Raw genomic sequence first — 17,294 nt, 5'->3', positions numbered from 1 at the left:
TGGCTTGACCCCGTCACATCCCAAAGTGAAACTTAAACAAATTTTGAATCCAAAGGGGGAAGTTTTGCTCCCACCGGTTGATTACGATATTCGCCAAAGGAGTAATTGTGTACCCAAAATGTTGCGAGACATGCGACGAATGACATCTAGAGTGGTCCCACAGCTCTGACTATTTGATATGGTGTGAGGTTGAGCGCCCACCAACTGGTTTATATCCCTAGCGCGTTATACCTTAGCTTTAACTGATCCTGCCAGGGTGGTTACCCAAATACTTGAATGCTGGGACAAGTGTGGGGTTGGGCTCCCACCAACTGGTTTATATCCCTAGCGTGTTATACCTTAGCTTTCACTGACCCCGCCAGGATGGTTACCCCAATACTTGAATGTTGGGACAAGTGTGAGGTTGGGCTCCCACCACCAGGTATATATCCCTAGCGTGTTATACCTTAGCTTTCACTGACCCCGTCAGGGCGGTTTCCCCAATACTTGAATATTGGGATGATTGCGAGGCTGGGGGCCCACCAACTGGTTTATATCCCTAGCGTGTTATACCTAAGCTTTCACTGACCCTGCCATGGTTGTAACCCCAATACTTGAATGTTGGGACAAGTGTGAGGTTGGGCACCCACCAACTGGTTTATATCCCAAGCCTGTTATTCCCTAGCTTTTACTGACCCTGCAAGGGCGTGTAATTACTTACCCTAATACTAGTCAATGACGATATATTAATAGTTTTGTAATATGACTATATTGCCCAACTATGATGGTAAAAGACTTAATGACTTAAAATGTTTTATGAATACCGCCCCTTGGCTTGTCCCTGTAGTTTCCATTGTTTCTGATATTTATCGCTACCAGTTGCAGTTGCATCACAATTTAGAATCACCACATTTGTTCAATGATCCTGTCAAGACCATGAAAACAATCCGGACAATAATTTTGAACATACAAAAACAACACAAACTCCTTTATTTACACTTTATTCAACTTTTTATTAATTTCTGACATTTTTTGTCTTTTTGACCATTTTTTTCGCATTTTAAAAGATAAAATTTGTAAAATGAGTGACATTTCTTGTACCATGGCTGTAAACACACACAAAAATGCATCTGTAATGTACATACTTAAAACTTGGAACTACACTTTGTGAATTACCATTTGAACATGAAAATGAGTTCTCCTATCATTCAAGTTATTAATCTAACCTAGTTGCCATGGCAATGCCACACCCAGTCATTAGAACCAATCATTTTTGATCAACATATAAAGAACAACATTACAAGTACAAGAAATTTGACATTACTCTCCATTCAAGCAAACAGGTACAGAAATAAGAGCAAAAGATCTAATTAACCTTAAAACTTTCATATTAAGGACACCAAATACGGACACCTGTTTTCTCATATAACATTCTTAAAATTTGTATTATTTTTAAGGTATAAAAATGGTGTCATAAAAATCTGATAACATTACTATATAGCATGCAACCCCACAAAATGTTTTTGTACACATCAGACAATACCAAATTGATTCTACATCTAGCTTAGAAGGCTATTTTTATTGGTCATGAAACACCAATGTTTCACAATCAATCTTCATTAATTATCATTTAATTGAACATTTAAGATAAAGTATTATTACAATTGATTGCAATCGGAACAGCTGCATTCTTTTTCTGTCGGCCAAAAAGTGACTATCAAATATCTGTTAAATGTTATTAAATTCCATTGTTTTTGTTTCAAGAAAGGTTTTTAACTGAAAGCCATCTCCTTAACATATTATCAATTTGGCAGGACCTAAATCTATGTAATCTAGATGTACAGACATAACTACATTTAGGATCTATTTTTTTTAAATAAATAGTACAAATAAAGTTTCCAGCAAAACTGTTTTAAAAGCAGGAGGGACCATTTTGGACACTGATAAGTCTGTCTTATAATCTTCACACTATTTTTATACAGGCCATTTCTTCTTTGTCGTATGCACTTTCGAACTTCAAAGTATTAACTTTTTTACTTGATTATTTAACTTTTTTACTTGATTATTTAAAAAAACATTAATTATATGTATGGTATATTTTCTAACCTAAATTTAGTTTCCAAACTAATCCCTCGTTAAATGTACCCGTCCTAAAATAACAATTTTGTTGTGTGTATAACTTGTTCACTTCCTTGTTCTAAAGATTCCAAATGCTGTTATGAACAATTCAGAACATTTGCTACAAACAATTTTGCTGAAAACGTTTCTTATTTACATTAAAACACATGTAGATAAAAATCTTATATACATTTTGCTGACTTTCACAATACTACATAATAATATCAAACATAAATAATAACAACATTGGTGGAAAATCGTGACCTAACAATATACAGTTCAATAATTCTAAGGTGGCATATTACTTTACTAGCCACAGATCTTGCAATTTCAGAAAAAAACAAAATGGGAATTACGATACCTTTTCAAAGTTTACGAAACTCATTGATAAAAATATTATGAATTTTTGCCTGTATTATCAGTTAAGTTCTAGGACAGTATTCATAAAACATCTTAAGTGGCATCAGAAATTTTCTAAAGTTAAGTAGCTAACTTATCATAGGGTGTAATCGCTTCGTTATACTTTATTTTCATTGATTTGATTCAAAATACATACTTTTATGTAAAAACTAACTTTAATACATTTTTTCTTTTAATTTAACTGCGCAAACTTAAGGAAATTGACTGAAATTAAGAAATGACTAAAGATATTTCATGAATACTACTCCTGAAGTCTGTTTTATCAAGAAAACCTAAGCACAATTTCGTATCTAGAAGAGGTTTTGTACTGTTGATAGGTATGAGAATTGATCCAAGGATTTCTTGATAAAGCGGCGCAATACATCATGCACCCTCGTGCATTAAGGACGCAATAACTGTCATATAGCAAAAGCAGTTATTAAGTAATTGCATTAAGGTGACGAATAGTTCATTTTTTTTTTTTAAATGCATTTAAATTGATCACAGTTCAGTGGTTGAGAAGTATCACCAAAGTAATATTTTCTTCTGGAAGAGAGCAAAACAGCATTTTTTTATCATGTCAATGAGGTACTCTTGTCATTGTTTGATAAACATCTAAAAGCTGAAAACTGTCAACATTCATATAATATATAGGGAAACAGATCTGTATTTGAAACATTATATAATAATAATCAGAATAAAACAACACAATAATTCCAGAGGTGAAAGCGAAATTATTCTAATGGCTTTATGTTAAGAAACAGATAGAATCATGCCGCTTTCACCCCTTATTACAGAATATGTACAAATGCATGCTAGAAAAGATCAAGATGTCTTTGACAACTCAAAACACACCAAAACGGCGCTCGATTATTATAATGATTTAGGACGATAAATGTTTTAGCTTACTAAAAACTTGCATGAGGTACAAAAAATATCATGAACACTTTTTGGGAGCAACTTGGTTTGTTCGACAGAAATGGCTAACTCTTGGAGTTTGAGTAATGGAATGAATGTTACGAAATCTTGTTTGAGCAGTCTGATTTAATATGAAATAATATTGAATACTTAGTATTTATTCATTCAACTTGAAATTAAGCTATACTGATTAGAAACCCTCAATTTATACAAACATACAAGTCATTTGTCAACATTTTATCAGAGAATTGAAATAATTACAAAAACAAAATATGTATCATCAACGTATCACGATATGTATTATCATTTCATTAATACATCTAATCTTTAAACGTTGTCATACAATGAACGAAATCAGCAATAATGGTGTCTGTATTCACACTAGTTCTGTACATAAATTAAGCACCTTAACAATCAGTGCCTATCACATGTCATGTTAATTAGTCATGTGATTTTAATATCTGAGGGAATGATATTGAGACAAATACAAAAGTGAAAGCACCTTAAAATACTGTAAAAAACATTATTTTGGGAAGATTTTCACAGAAATTCATTCTCTTTTTCCACATATTTCGCATTCCATCAACGCCCAATTATTTTCACATGGTTTTAAATTCACTTTTGTCCAAGACAGCAAAACGCATGAAAATAAAACATTCAACAAAATTAGTAACTTAACAGAACAAAACTCTTACATTTGTCTGAAAATAATAACTTAAAAGACGCAGTTAGTACACCAAACATAACATTTCTTTGATATTATTCTTAATATCAGTTTCGTTTAATGGTATACTATGTGTTCCGAGTACACAGAGAAATACTCATTACACATACCTTAATAAAGTTCAAATACTGAAAAAGCACTTGGACATTGCACAAATTTCCCAACATTTACAACAACTCTACCTACAGAATACGAAACAATCATTCACTTTTCCAGTCAGTCAATGTCCTTATTCAAACTAGTCTATTAGTTTTAATTAAACCAGTCTCAGTCTCTTTTCTAGCCATTCTAAGTCCTATTTTAAACCAGTCTCTTTTCCTGTCAGTCAAAGTCCCAATTTGTAAGCTTTCTAAGCCTCTTTTCCATTCAGTCAGTCTTATTTTAAACCAGTCTCTTTTTCTGTCAGTCAAAGTCCTAATATAAACCAGTCTCTTTTCAATCAAAGTCCTACTTTAAACCAGTTTCTTTTTCATTCAGTCTAATTCTTACTACAGAAAATACACTATTTTTTTACAAACCGAAGGTGTAAAATTAATATTGATTTTGAACATTTAAACACTAGCAAAAGAATGCCACTGTTTAAGAAAACTTTTAATATCATGACATCATTTCAGCAAATTCAGCAAATAAGTTATTACACGAATATAAAATGGTTGATGCGAAGAAAGTTCATGATTCACCTTTGTCTTACTTTAGTTTGCTGAAACTTGCCAGAGGGCAACTTTGCATTTGCAGATTGAACTACTGCCAAAATAATATTGGCACAGCTCGAGCACTATTCATAATTATAATATTATTGTATTGTTTTTATAATATTATTGTATTGTTTTGAATGTACTTATATATAAAAAAAAAACAGGCAGCTGCTGTAAACACCGGGTTTTTGTAGAAATACCTACTTCGGCTTTCGTACATTACAAAAAATTAATTCAAACAGCTGCTTGGATTTCAATTTCAGTTTTAAAAACAAAGAAATACTGGTGTTGTTCTGCTTTTTCTTCACTAGAACTGCACAAAGCTGATGAGAAACTGTTCATTTGGTAGTGGAAGCAATTTGCCTATTTAAAAAACTAGATTTTTCAGCCAAATATTCCAGAGACAATAAGGCCAAACTAATTCAATTCTTTGTTTGACGGATCATTGCCAATTTTTTATTGAGCAAGCTGCCAATAAATAATAATATATATTTAATTTTATCTAAAAATAGCAGCCCTGGGTTAATTCAAAACTTTAATAATGCATTTTCTGAAGAGAATTAGTGGTAAATCCGATAAACAAACTATCAATTCAGTGTGGCCTAACATTATCATTGTCTCTTAACTGGCATACAATAATCTGCTGTTGACATTGTACAACATAACAATAAAAATATAAATAGTTTGTATATATTAAATATTGATATATCTACAATTATGTTACATTAAAGATCTCAATATTTTGAATAATATACCAATAATAGTAATAATATGTACAGCAATGTAAACAGTTTATAAACAGGATCTACAGGCCATGGTGTGAGAAATACTTTTTTTGAAGTCTGTTTAGAATTGAAACCTAAAACTAAGCCAGTAACTTGAGTTCGTATTTAGTAATGGAAAGGCAGGGTCTATATTAACTAACATCTGGAGTATGAGTTTCAGACTCAGGCTCAGAAAACCGAATGTTTAAATGATTCAAAATATCTACAACATAACTTATTTTTCCCAAAGATGTGGGCCTGATTGTGGAACAGATTATTTGAAACACAGACATATCAATTTTTACTTTCTTTGCCCATATAAAAGCATTTTAAAAAAAGAGAGATTTTTTTGCATATTCCGAGTCTAAGTCTGAAATTCAGACTCAGGTTGTTAGTAAATACAGGCAGATTTGTTTACAGAGTCTTGAGGGTTGTTTTTGAAAGGAATTTTTGTTCACAGTCACGTAATGCCCCTCTCATGTCATAAGCTTTCATTCGAAAGATAAAGATAGATAATGAAACATCAAAATGCTAACAATCAGCTACAATGGTCACATACTATCGTAAAAACAAACACATATACACGTAATTCAATAATAAATAGTGTTATTAATAAATAAATAAATAGATATGTACAAAATTTACATCAAACTTTTTGATGACAAACATTTATACAAGTTTCCGAGTTTTCAAAGGAATTGTAGGAATTTTGCCGTCATCAAAATAATAATTTTTCGGATGAACAAGTCTGACCTCTCACACTTGTGCTTGGCAGCAAAATGTTTAACAAGCCCAGCTTTATAAAATAATGAATTTGAGCAAGCCCGAAAAGCATTTAACCAGTGAAGTGCTCATGGGCTTGGGCTAATTTTGACCTCTGGTACTGGATATGCATGCTAGTGCCATTTGGAAGGAAAGACCAATATAAAATGGAAACGCTTAACACAAAAATGAAAACTTTTTTAACCTTTATCACTTGTGAGATCTGTCCCTTTAACTGATAGGAAATTCACAATTGATCATGGTACAAATGAATGCTTTGATAAACAGCAGAACAATGAATAAGTAATACTTATAGTATCAACATCTATATTTGACTGTTAAAATGGAGAAATTGTTGGCACCGATCGCCCCCTAAATTTCTATTTATGAGGAAAAAAATATATTCAGATCCCAAGTTCTTTTGACAAGTTTTCAAAAAAAAAAAAAAAAAAATCACATGATTATGAGATAACTTCACAGTTCTGTCATGAATGTAATGAATAATAAATAATATGAGAATTCTGATTCGTGAAAAGTGAGAAATGAAAACCCCCCAAAAAACTGGATATAAATGGAAATCAATGATTAATCTCTGATATGATTCAAAAGACAATAATGGGAGTATTTATGAGATATTTTAATGGAAAGGACTTTTCCATTTTGAGAAAAAAATAAGCAAAAAAGAATGTCCGATTTTAAGTCAACTGATTGCAGAACTAAATGTTATGAATGAAATAAGGGAAGAACTTGTTCATTTTAAACATCCATCTTACAATTAAACGAACACAAGCAATCACAAAATACGACAACCTTAGAACTAATCGAACTTGGGACAATTTATAAATACATCATTGGCAGTCATGGATTACTTAATTTTATTATAAAAGTATAAAAAATATTTACGATAAAAAAAAATGAAGTTTGTGACTAGACCTAGAAACTTGTATATATATGAATCATTTAGTCAACACATCTACATTAAATGATGCCATTTACACACGCGCCTAGAATTTCTCAGTTTTGTAAAATTTGAGAAATCTTACATATAATTTCTGTTACTATGACAACATCAGTCTTGAATGAATGCTTAGCAAAATCATGAGTGCTCTCAACCATGACGACCTTTACAAGGTCATGACCTCATACATTCAATGCTGAATAATTTTTGTACTCTATAACCCTTCCTTGGCATAGAGTTTTACCATAGAACATAAATTCGGAAATTTGCAAATGACATCATTTTCACATTGCCATAACACAAAACGCATTGGGAAGGAAATGGACCGCTTCCAATCTTCCTCAAATTTCGTCACAATGAGATTACTTCCGCAAAATAAATACACGTTCCAACCACCGCGTTAGTTGTGAAGTGTGTCATCACCTTGGAATCATTTAAACACATGTTTACTTCCTGAGATCAAAAATATAATTTAGAGCAGATTCATCTTGTTCAACTAACAGTAGAAAAACATCACCCACTTATCTGATTAACAAAATCTGTTGGTGCGTAAAAAATTAATTCTATCACAATTTACAAGGAAAAAAACCAACACCTGGCTTAAATTGTCTGACATGACTTGTGGAAATCCTTGCTTAGAAGGTTTTTTACCACAAGAAGAAGATACTGGCAAGTGTAAGCTAAGAATAACAGGTTCCCTGAAGCTCTTTGGGTCGAGAAAGATGGAAAATCATGTCAAAGTCATGTTGATATCTGATGATGTTTGGATTGAGGTAAGTCAAGGAATATAAATACTGAAACATTTCTTTGATTATTCTGTACCATTTCTGATCTCCAATCAATAGAATCCTTCGTTAATTATAACCCAGCTTCAGATAGATACCCATCACTTGTCATCAAAATGTTTCATTGCACAAATCAAATCACAATTCCCCATTCCATATCTTTGGAATTACCAAAGTGACATATCCTCCCGCTTAAGTAATAATTTACTTCTGACATAAAATTCTGGAATATATTAACAATTGTCTCTTCTCAATATATATTCGTAAGTCAACTTGCAATAAATAACTTAACACTCCATAGCGATGGTGTGACTGGACACATAACTACTTTTTGTGGGTGTTAATTGTGTCATAATGTCCGATTCACAATCGTCTTTTAAACTGTCCGGAGGACTTTCAGGAGGGGTTTCAGGTTCTGGGGTATTTCCTTCGTAGAAGTCCGCCATTCCCCGAAAACTTGGTGTACTAGGATTACTGTCCGAATCCTCAAGTGAAGTACTCCGTCTTATCTGGTGTTTCTTGCGTTGATGACTGTTGCTGTTGTTGTTAGTGCTCTTGGAATTGTTGTTGTTGCTACTGGTGCTGCCGGATTTGTTCGATTTGCATGACCAGCAGGGATGCAGAAGTGTTGGATCAACCAGAACTTCACCGTTCATGCCTTTGAAGATGGTGCCGCAACAGACTTGAGTCCTGGAAGGAAAACAGATTTGTGGTTTACAACAATTAGCAGCAGTTATTGAAAGTAAACTTTTGGATGAACAAACTCAATTCTTTATACTAGTGCTTGCCATAAAAAAATTCCATAAGGCCTGCTATATAAAATCAGTAATTTGCCAGCCAGTAGGCTATTTTACCAGTGCAGGGCTTGCCAGCTTATGCAAATTTCGACCTATGAAGCAGTGTGGATTATAACTCTGGTTCACATATATATCAATGTGGTTTTAAATTATAACTTTTCAAAGAGAACATTAGATAGCGAGAGTGGTCTTGCTTTCACCAAAGAGGACAGAAGCAGTTCCCCACCAGCGTAACAATCTCATGGCCTTTTCAAAAGGGACACATTACTGGTTTCTACCCCAGAAACAGCTTTGAGAGAGAGAGCATAATATCAGCTTATAGTTGCCAACTACATACAATCATTAAGTACAGACAAATATTATCATTTCTCATATTTTTCACGCTGATGACAAAGTAGATGACATTAAGTAGATGAAGTCAAGCTCTGATTCCCATTCAGTGGAGTAGGTGGAGGATTGTAACATCAATATAGATCTCAACATGACATACGACCAGTCACATAAACACCACTTATAATGTATGTAGGACATAGATACTTATATCAATGCAATCATAAATATCTTTCATAAAACTCAACATTATGGGCAATATTTCAATTGACACCGTGCTAAACCACACGATTGACGCGATCCTAATCACGTAATGTCTGCCCTCGGTAATTAATGGGGTTGTTTAACCAAACTACATTTTGAGATCCAAGTCCATATGCACTTTGTTTGTCAAGGACTTTTAAACTTTTCATTGGTTTCTCTAATAAATATTTAATCAAGGTCTCTGCGCCCCCATCATTTCAATTATTACACTGACTCGATTCATCACTACCGGAGACAGAACTGTCAAGAAAAAGACACTTCAACATAGTTGATTACAATCATTTTCATTTAAAAAAGCAATAACTATCATCATTTAAATATCTTTGAAGTACTATTAGATAATTTTATTTCAAATCTAGACATTTTTTCAACACATCCAAAAATGCTACAAATGTGTGAGGTTATAAACGATAACAAGAAATACTTTATGATTAACGAGCAAAAATTAACAATGGGGGAAAAATAAATACACCTTTGTGTTTTAATAAGTCATTAAGATGTGTCATCATTAATTAAACAATTGGTTACGAACCAGTAATGCTCTATTTCATTGCAAGGCCAAGGTTGGGCGATGACAACGACTAGTCATTCAGAATACACTTGAAAAGCACGCCCTAACCCAAACCAAGTTATGTAAATACTACAGTTTAAACATGACCTATGTAACGCCTCTGCTTATATTTACACACAGTTTGTCATTGGTATGCATGGTGTCTTGGTATGATAATCCAGGATAGTTTTGAATTAGGGCAAACCAACATTTGATATTCACAATTTTGTAAGAATAAAAAATGGGTCTCTGAAGTTAAACACAACACAAATTTGATCTAATGAAATAATTATATTTTGTCATGTTAGGAAAAAGCTACTCCAGTTTAAGAAGCTAATTTTACCAACTGATGCTAAATTTAACACCTCAAATTTCTTCCTGACAAGTAGCTTAAATTAAGAGCTAAAAATAACTTTATTCCTTGTTCAATTTCATGTTTTGTTTTATCTAATGCATATGTTAAATTGCCTCAAAACATTAGCTAGACATGCAAACTTAATGATTTTATCAGGAAATAGGTGGTTTTCATGGTTTTCATAAGAACGTGCAATTTGATAGCTATTTTCATACATTTTCATGACAATGACTCAATCTAATATCTCGTACAAAACTATGGTTTATTGTCCACATTCCGCAAAAAAACAATGATTTGCTGAAAAACGATTGATATTGAATGCTAACATACAAAACATAATTGTAAACTTGATTAATTCATAGCAATAAATAATGTCGTTAAAACTGAAATTTAAAACAATGAAAATGTAACTAGGGTTCATAACAATATGACACTTCATTCAATATCCATAAATTAATTGCTTTCTAGCTTAATGTAAAAATGGTTATTAATCGTTTTTAACCTAAACCGAAGTTCAACCACATAAAAACTTTACAATATTGAGAAGTCAACATAAGATTTCTGAAGCCTTATACCATCAAAACATTTCAGCAAGCCATAGTATGGGAGCAAGCCCGAAAAGTGTTTTACCAGTGCAGTGCTTGCATTCTTTTGTTCTTAAATTCCAACCACTGTAAGAGCATTAAAAGAACCTACAAAAGTAATCTTATTTGGTAAATCTCTTTAACATCTGCTATTTCATTAAAAATAAAATAGTTACTTTAAAAAGTATGTGTGGTCTTCTTTTTGAGTGCTACGTCATCGGGGTAGGTGTTCAAGTCATACAGTATGAGAAGGAAGGTGAACTGTTAACAGTTATAACTTCAACAAAATCCTGAGTAAAGCCATTAAGGGGAGAATCCGGCTGCCTACCCATCACATGTGAAAAGGATTTCGCAAACAGTCTTTATGCAAACAGCCTTTACAGCAAACTGCATCATTTACTTGCATGTGCAGAAACTTGTACAATAACAAGAAGCAATCTTTCTCATAGCTCATAAGAAATAAACTCAGTAAGTACAGACGGATTCCGCAATATCAGCTCATAGCTAAGTGCATGCAGACTTTTATAGACAGACAATTACCAGACAGATACAACCTTCTGTTGGGATTTTTTTTATTAACCTGCAGGCTAGACTGGATCGAGGCATCTGAAGCTGATTGAAGAGTCTAACAAGTAGTTCAAACACCCAAGAGGAAAACAATGCACCACTGTATTTGTCAGAGAAATAGGCAATCATAATGAAAATATAGTAGCATAAAAAGACGCATAATTGGAAATAAGTCTTATTTAAATAATGTCAAGTTCGATGATTACTTGTTGTTTACTTAAATTGTATGATATTCACACATAGCTGTACTTTCTCATTTATACAGCATATGATATAAGAATCTGTATATAGTTGCATTCTTCGAAATTCTTCATTCTGTTTGAAAATGTCTAAAAAAATATTACCGAAAACTGTTATATACAAAAGGAAAATAATAATAGAATTCTTGAAAGGAAATAAATGGAATAATACAAATAATGTAATCTGAGTGATATAAATGATGATTAATGATATGAACATGTTAAAGTACTTCAAAACATGGAGGGTAAACAAAATAGCAAAACCTCTCAACTTAAAGTCATTGCCAAGCTATGTGTTACTCCCAGGTATAAACAGGAAGATCAAAATATTATATCAAGTATGAATGAATATCATTATCAGCATCATCCCAAATACATGAAAAAACACTGACATAAAAATTCTCAGAATGCAGCACCCAGCCAGTGGCCTTGAAACAGCAGCTTATTTCTCCAGAATATCAATAATCCCCCAGTGTAGGAATGTTATGGTTACAGCCACGCTGTGATGTAATGATTGCACTACATTTTTCGCCCTCTCTCTCTCTGGCTAAGCAGAGCCCAAAAAGCATCACTCAAAGGATGAATTACTCTCAAAGGATGAACTACTTTCTTCCTGGAAATTGTCTGCACAGCATAGCATGCTTAATTATCTGATCATATCTTATATTGATCAAAGTGTAAATCTTCCAGCTTTATTGTCACATTTATATAATGTTAAAAAGTTACTCTTTTTTTCAGAAATACAAGTAAATTGATTTCCATATTTGAGGATGTTTTAGTAAAGTTTTTAATTAATTGCCAAAAACGGAGTAAAATTAGATCATTTATTCGAATGTCTTGACTGAGAAACACTGGTTATGTTTTAGCCAGTGGCTGTTAACAAACATAATATGATTTCTAGACACAATATATTTAAAAGTCTTTATCAGTCTAGCAATCTGGTTATAAACAGATTAAATACATTTCCATCATGTGCATATAACATGCATAAGATATGCGAAGCATGCCGACACTATGACAGAATGATAGGTTATTGCAAGTGTGGCCTCCGAAGAAGATATATACGCCCTTGTGAAGGGGGAAAAACAATTTGAAAGAGCTGTTAAGTGCTTGAAGATTTCAGGTGATTGTAACAGTTTTTTATTATGAGCTTCACATATTTTATCAATGAATCTTCGAAAAAACAAATTCTTATCTGTATTTTTTCACATGTTTCACACATTATCTGCATATGAGCACATGTAATCAAATCTGATTAGAATTGTCCTCCTAAAATATGTCTTAATGTTTTGAAAACACAAAAACTCTATCGAAAACAAAATTTATGTCAAGTTTGCATAGTTCTACAGATAGAATCATTACTGAAAAATAATGTTTCTGAATCTTAAATGGACTAAGCTCAAACAATAAATATTAGTTTTTGGCATGAGAATTACATTTCAGAATGGTGGCAAACTATAAAATGTTACCCTAAAAGCCAATTGGTGTGGCTACAGAATACACCATAATATTTGAAATCTGAAACCAAAACCATGACCACACTGGCCACGTTCAGTGTCCATTTCATAATTGCTCAAACACAATTAAACTATATAATGAAACAATATCCATGATGTCTGGTCAAACTTAATATCTCCTCAAAGATCATTACGTTTATTTGGTCAATTAATCTTCATTTATGACCAAACAAGCCCATACCTTACACATGGTGCCCGACGAAAGTAATTCATCTCAATTTTCAAAGGACAGCCCGAAACGCTAATTTTTACACCCAAAGTGTATTACTTTCTCGCCAGTACCATTTATGGCCAAAGCTAATTACTCTCAAACCCTAGTTAACTGGCCTTTAATCATATTTCACATGGACAGTTCAATACAATATAATTCATTTTATTACGAACTTAAGTGCCACTGCACATGCCTGAGTGTTAATCACAATTATTCTCAGGACAATGAAATTACGGCCAAGTCCAAATAAAGGAAATGTATAGCACAACCCATAGATCAATGTATAGATTTTTGGCAGGTTGCACAGACCTTCTATTTCATCACTAAGGCCAATAAAAAAATCGTTTGGATAGGGTTACATTCTTTTCAAAAACAGGAAGTGTAGGAAGGCTTTTATCTTTTTTATGCGGCTTATATTTTGTAAGAAAGTTCTAGTCATCATTGGAGAACTGTGTTTAACTAATCTTCAGTATTAAGCTTTAAAGGTTTTAAACTGATATATTAAAACAAAGACTTTATTAAAAAGAAAATTTAAAGTTGTTTTAACTACCTTACTATTTAAACAGTCTAAGGGTCTAAGTCACCTATTTCTGTTGGTAGGGTCTGGTAACTCAACCCAAATTTTACTCTTTTTTGTTCGGCCTAAGCTTGATCTATGTGGTCTAGACCTTTGTTCTATAAATAATGGGTACTATTCGTACTGGTAATCAATATATTCATTCATTTCATTATTCTGCAGCATGATGGTAAATTCATGTAACAAAGAGGTTTTGAACTCTTTCACAGAAAAAGCAAAAACAAATGTTAACAAAGAAATATTTTCAAAGCAAAAATGAATGTTAACAAAGAAATATTTTTGGTAGAAGTATTGTTCATTGTACATTTTTTGTATTAATGTAGAACAAAGGTGTCTTAAATTAACAAAGGTATAGACTGGTCCAGGAGAGAGCACAAATGTTCACAATGAAAGGTTTTTGGGTGACACAGTATTAAATTGTTCATTGTAGAGGCTAAAAAATTACGAAAAACAATTTTACCATTCTCTCAAAGATGACATATTGACGATCAAGTGTATGTATAACCTGAATCTTGTACACGCTGACCTAGTTTTCGTCATTGTCACCAATCAATAGTAACTTTATAAACTTTCGGCATTCATTTTTTATTCATCGTTATTCCCAATCATATTTACTCGTCTGTACATTTAGAATAATCCCATGTCTCGTATAAAAGCCGACATAATGATCACGTTTGCTCTTGTAAGAGTTGTTCTAGTGCAAATGTAGTTTTTTTTTTTTAACCGAGATAAAATGCCATCTGTAAAGTAATCCAGCGCGTGATGCACTGTGCATAAAGGATAAATTAATTGCAAATTTAGTGCATTTCGTGCCAATCTGAAGTAATTCACTAGAGTTAAAAAGGAAAACGTGATTTACTAGACTTGTTCCTGACTATTGGTCTACTTCATGTACAATATTTTCTCAAGTTAAAAAAATATAATGTACTTTGTTTGTGGCAACAGTCTAAGTAGGGGTTTAATGCAAGACCAACTTAACTCGTTTTATTGTTAAAGGGCGTAACAACCTTCTTGCAAATGGCCCTTGAAAATGCTTTTATGACATTTCTTGACAAGGAGACTATTATTACAGTGTGTATACCACGTGATAAATGACGTCATATATGCTATGTCAGAAGGCAACATTTTGCTTTAAATGAAGACTTAAATCAAAGATAACTTTTCTTTTACTACACCATTTAAAATAAAACAAAAGACACTCTATGTCGCTTAAAGAGCCCCGCCTTCTTTTCATTACCGTAGTTTGATAAGGTGATTAGTTTCATCAAACACTTTGTCAAACCTGCATCCAAAACAATGTTTTGACAGTGCTCCGTCAGACGGCAGTATTGAGAAAAGGTTCGTCAAAGTGTTTTAAAAAACTAAACTCTCAATCAAACTCTGATAAAACACCGAATGCAGGGCTATGTAAGCGGCGTAGACTGTGCCATGTTTCATTTAAAATGGTGAAGAAATAGTGAAGCTACCTTTGTTTAAAGTCTTCATTCGAAGCAAAATGTTGCCTTCCGGCATAGCATTTTTTGACGCAATATATCACTTAAAATACACACACACTGTATTGCACAATCAAATAAAACTCATAATTTTGTTTTACTGAAATATGCAAAATTAACAAACCCCAGAAATTTTCTCATAGCTATAAAGCAAAAACGCTTGCAGGAATTTATTTGTTGTTTTTTCTCACAGTAAATTTAAAGCTTTGTTCTTCCGTCATGCTAAGCGAAGCAAAATTGCATATCCATCAATATTGCAAAAACCAGGAATGAAATCATGAAAAGACAGCTGTTTCATTGAATATTACATAAATTATTAATGCTTTACATTAACAGGAAAATTTTATCATCATGAATCTATTCAGAGGGGGTCTATTCATAAAAATTGATATATCATGTTGCAAGTAAACATCACCAGGACCCTCAATGCATTGGTAGCCATTTAATTTTCATTTCCTTGAAAGATTTTTTTTTATAAAGAGCAATCATTAAAGTACCATTAATAGAAGCACAATGCCCTGATCAAGTTTAAATTTCAATAAAGTTATATAAAATTTGAGAATTTTATAAAATTTGAGAATTGTAATTTTATGAGCATAAAAAAGTATGAAAATCGAATCCAGCAATATATCATGTTGCAAGTGAACATGGACTCACAATGCATTAAAAGCCATTTATTTTTATTCTCCTTTGAAACACTTTTTTTCAAAAGTGCAATAATCATAAAATACCAGTTCTATAGTAGCAATGTCACCATTGAGTTCAACTTCTAATGTACATAGAATTACCCTATTCAAGAATTGTAATTTTATGAGCATAAAAGTGCCAAAATCGAATCCAGCAATTATCTTTCTTGTCCTGCTGTCCATCAATGCCTTTTTTTACCCCAAACTGAAGTTTAACTCCTAATTCTGAACCAAACTTCTAAGCAGGGCAGCATTTATTTCACTATTTTGGGAATATGGCCAGGCCCTTCTAAAATAGTCAGAAAAAAAACGACTGCACATCGGATACAGCCCTAAGCCATTCCTATTTCAATACCAAAGAGTATAACATTATTATTCAATAATTTCATAAATTCCACATCAAAAGCTTCCTTGCCTTTGTGACTGACACTCATGCTACTTGAACACACTAAAAAGAAGTTTTATTATCCCATTGAGGTTTTCAATGATGAAATAAAGCAAGCTTTGCCCTACATATTTATGTTAAGAAGTTTACATCTCTAGGTATATTACCATTCAAACTTTGACATGGAAATTAGGCCATCAAGATAGTTTTAATAAAAAATGTTCATCATATTCAAATACACAAAAATTATTCATCATATTTAAATACACAAAAAATGTTCATCATATTTAAATACAATATTTAAATACACAAAAATTGTTCATCATATTTAAATACACAAAAATTGTTCATCATATTTAAATACAATATTTAAATACAAAAAATTGTTCATCATATTTAAATACACAAAAATTGTTCATCATATTTAAATACACAAAAATTGTTCATCATATTTAAATACAATATTTAAATACAAAAAATTGTTCATCATATTTAAATACACAAAAATTGTTCATCATATTTAAATACAATATTTAAATACAAAAAATTGTTCATCATATTTAAATACACAAAAATTGTTCATCATATTTTAATACACAAGGTATTTATTATGAAAATGATAAAGATGGAATCCATG

General features: G+C 32.2%; 1 protein-coding gene across 3 annotated transcripts in view; it reads right to left on the bottom strand.

Annotated features, from left to right (window-relative positions):
• Window positions 1-966: 966 nt before the first annotated feature.
• The window catches only part of LOC128238380 (SIN3-HDAC complex-associated factor-like), a 37,352-nt gene continuing 21,024 nt past the window's right edge, over window positions 967-17,294 (bottom strand). For all 3 annotated transcript variants that reach the window (XM_052954250.1, XM_052954249.1, XM_052954251.1), the window contains exon 5: window positions 967-8,792. In XM_052954250.1, the coding sequence (XP_052810210.1) occupies window positions 8,390-8,792 (403 nt within the window). In that variant the 3' untranslated portion in view covers window positions 967-8,389. The remainder of the gene's footprint in view (window positions 8,793-17,294) is intronic.

This window comes from Mya arenaria, chromosome 6 (genome assembly GCF_026914265.1).
Source record: "Mya arenaria isolate MELC-2E11 chromosome 6, ASM2691426v1".
Classification (NCBI taxonomy): Eukaryota; Metazoa; Mollusca; class Bivalvia; order Myida; family Myidae; genus Mya; species Mya arenaria.
Note: the sequence above shows the minus strand (reverse complement) of the source record. Positions and strands in the feature narration are given on the sequence as shown.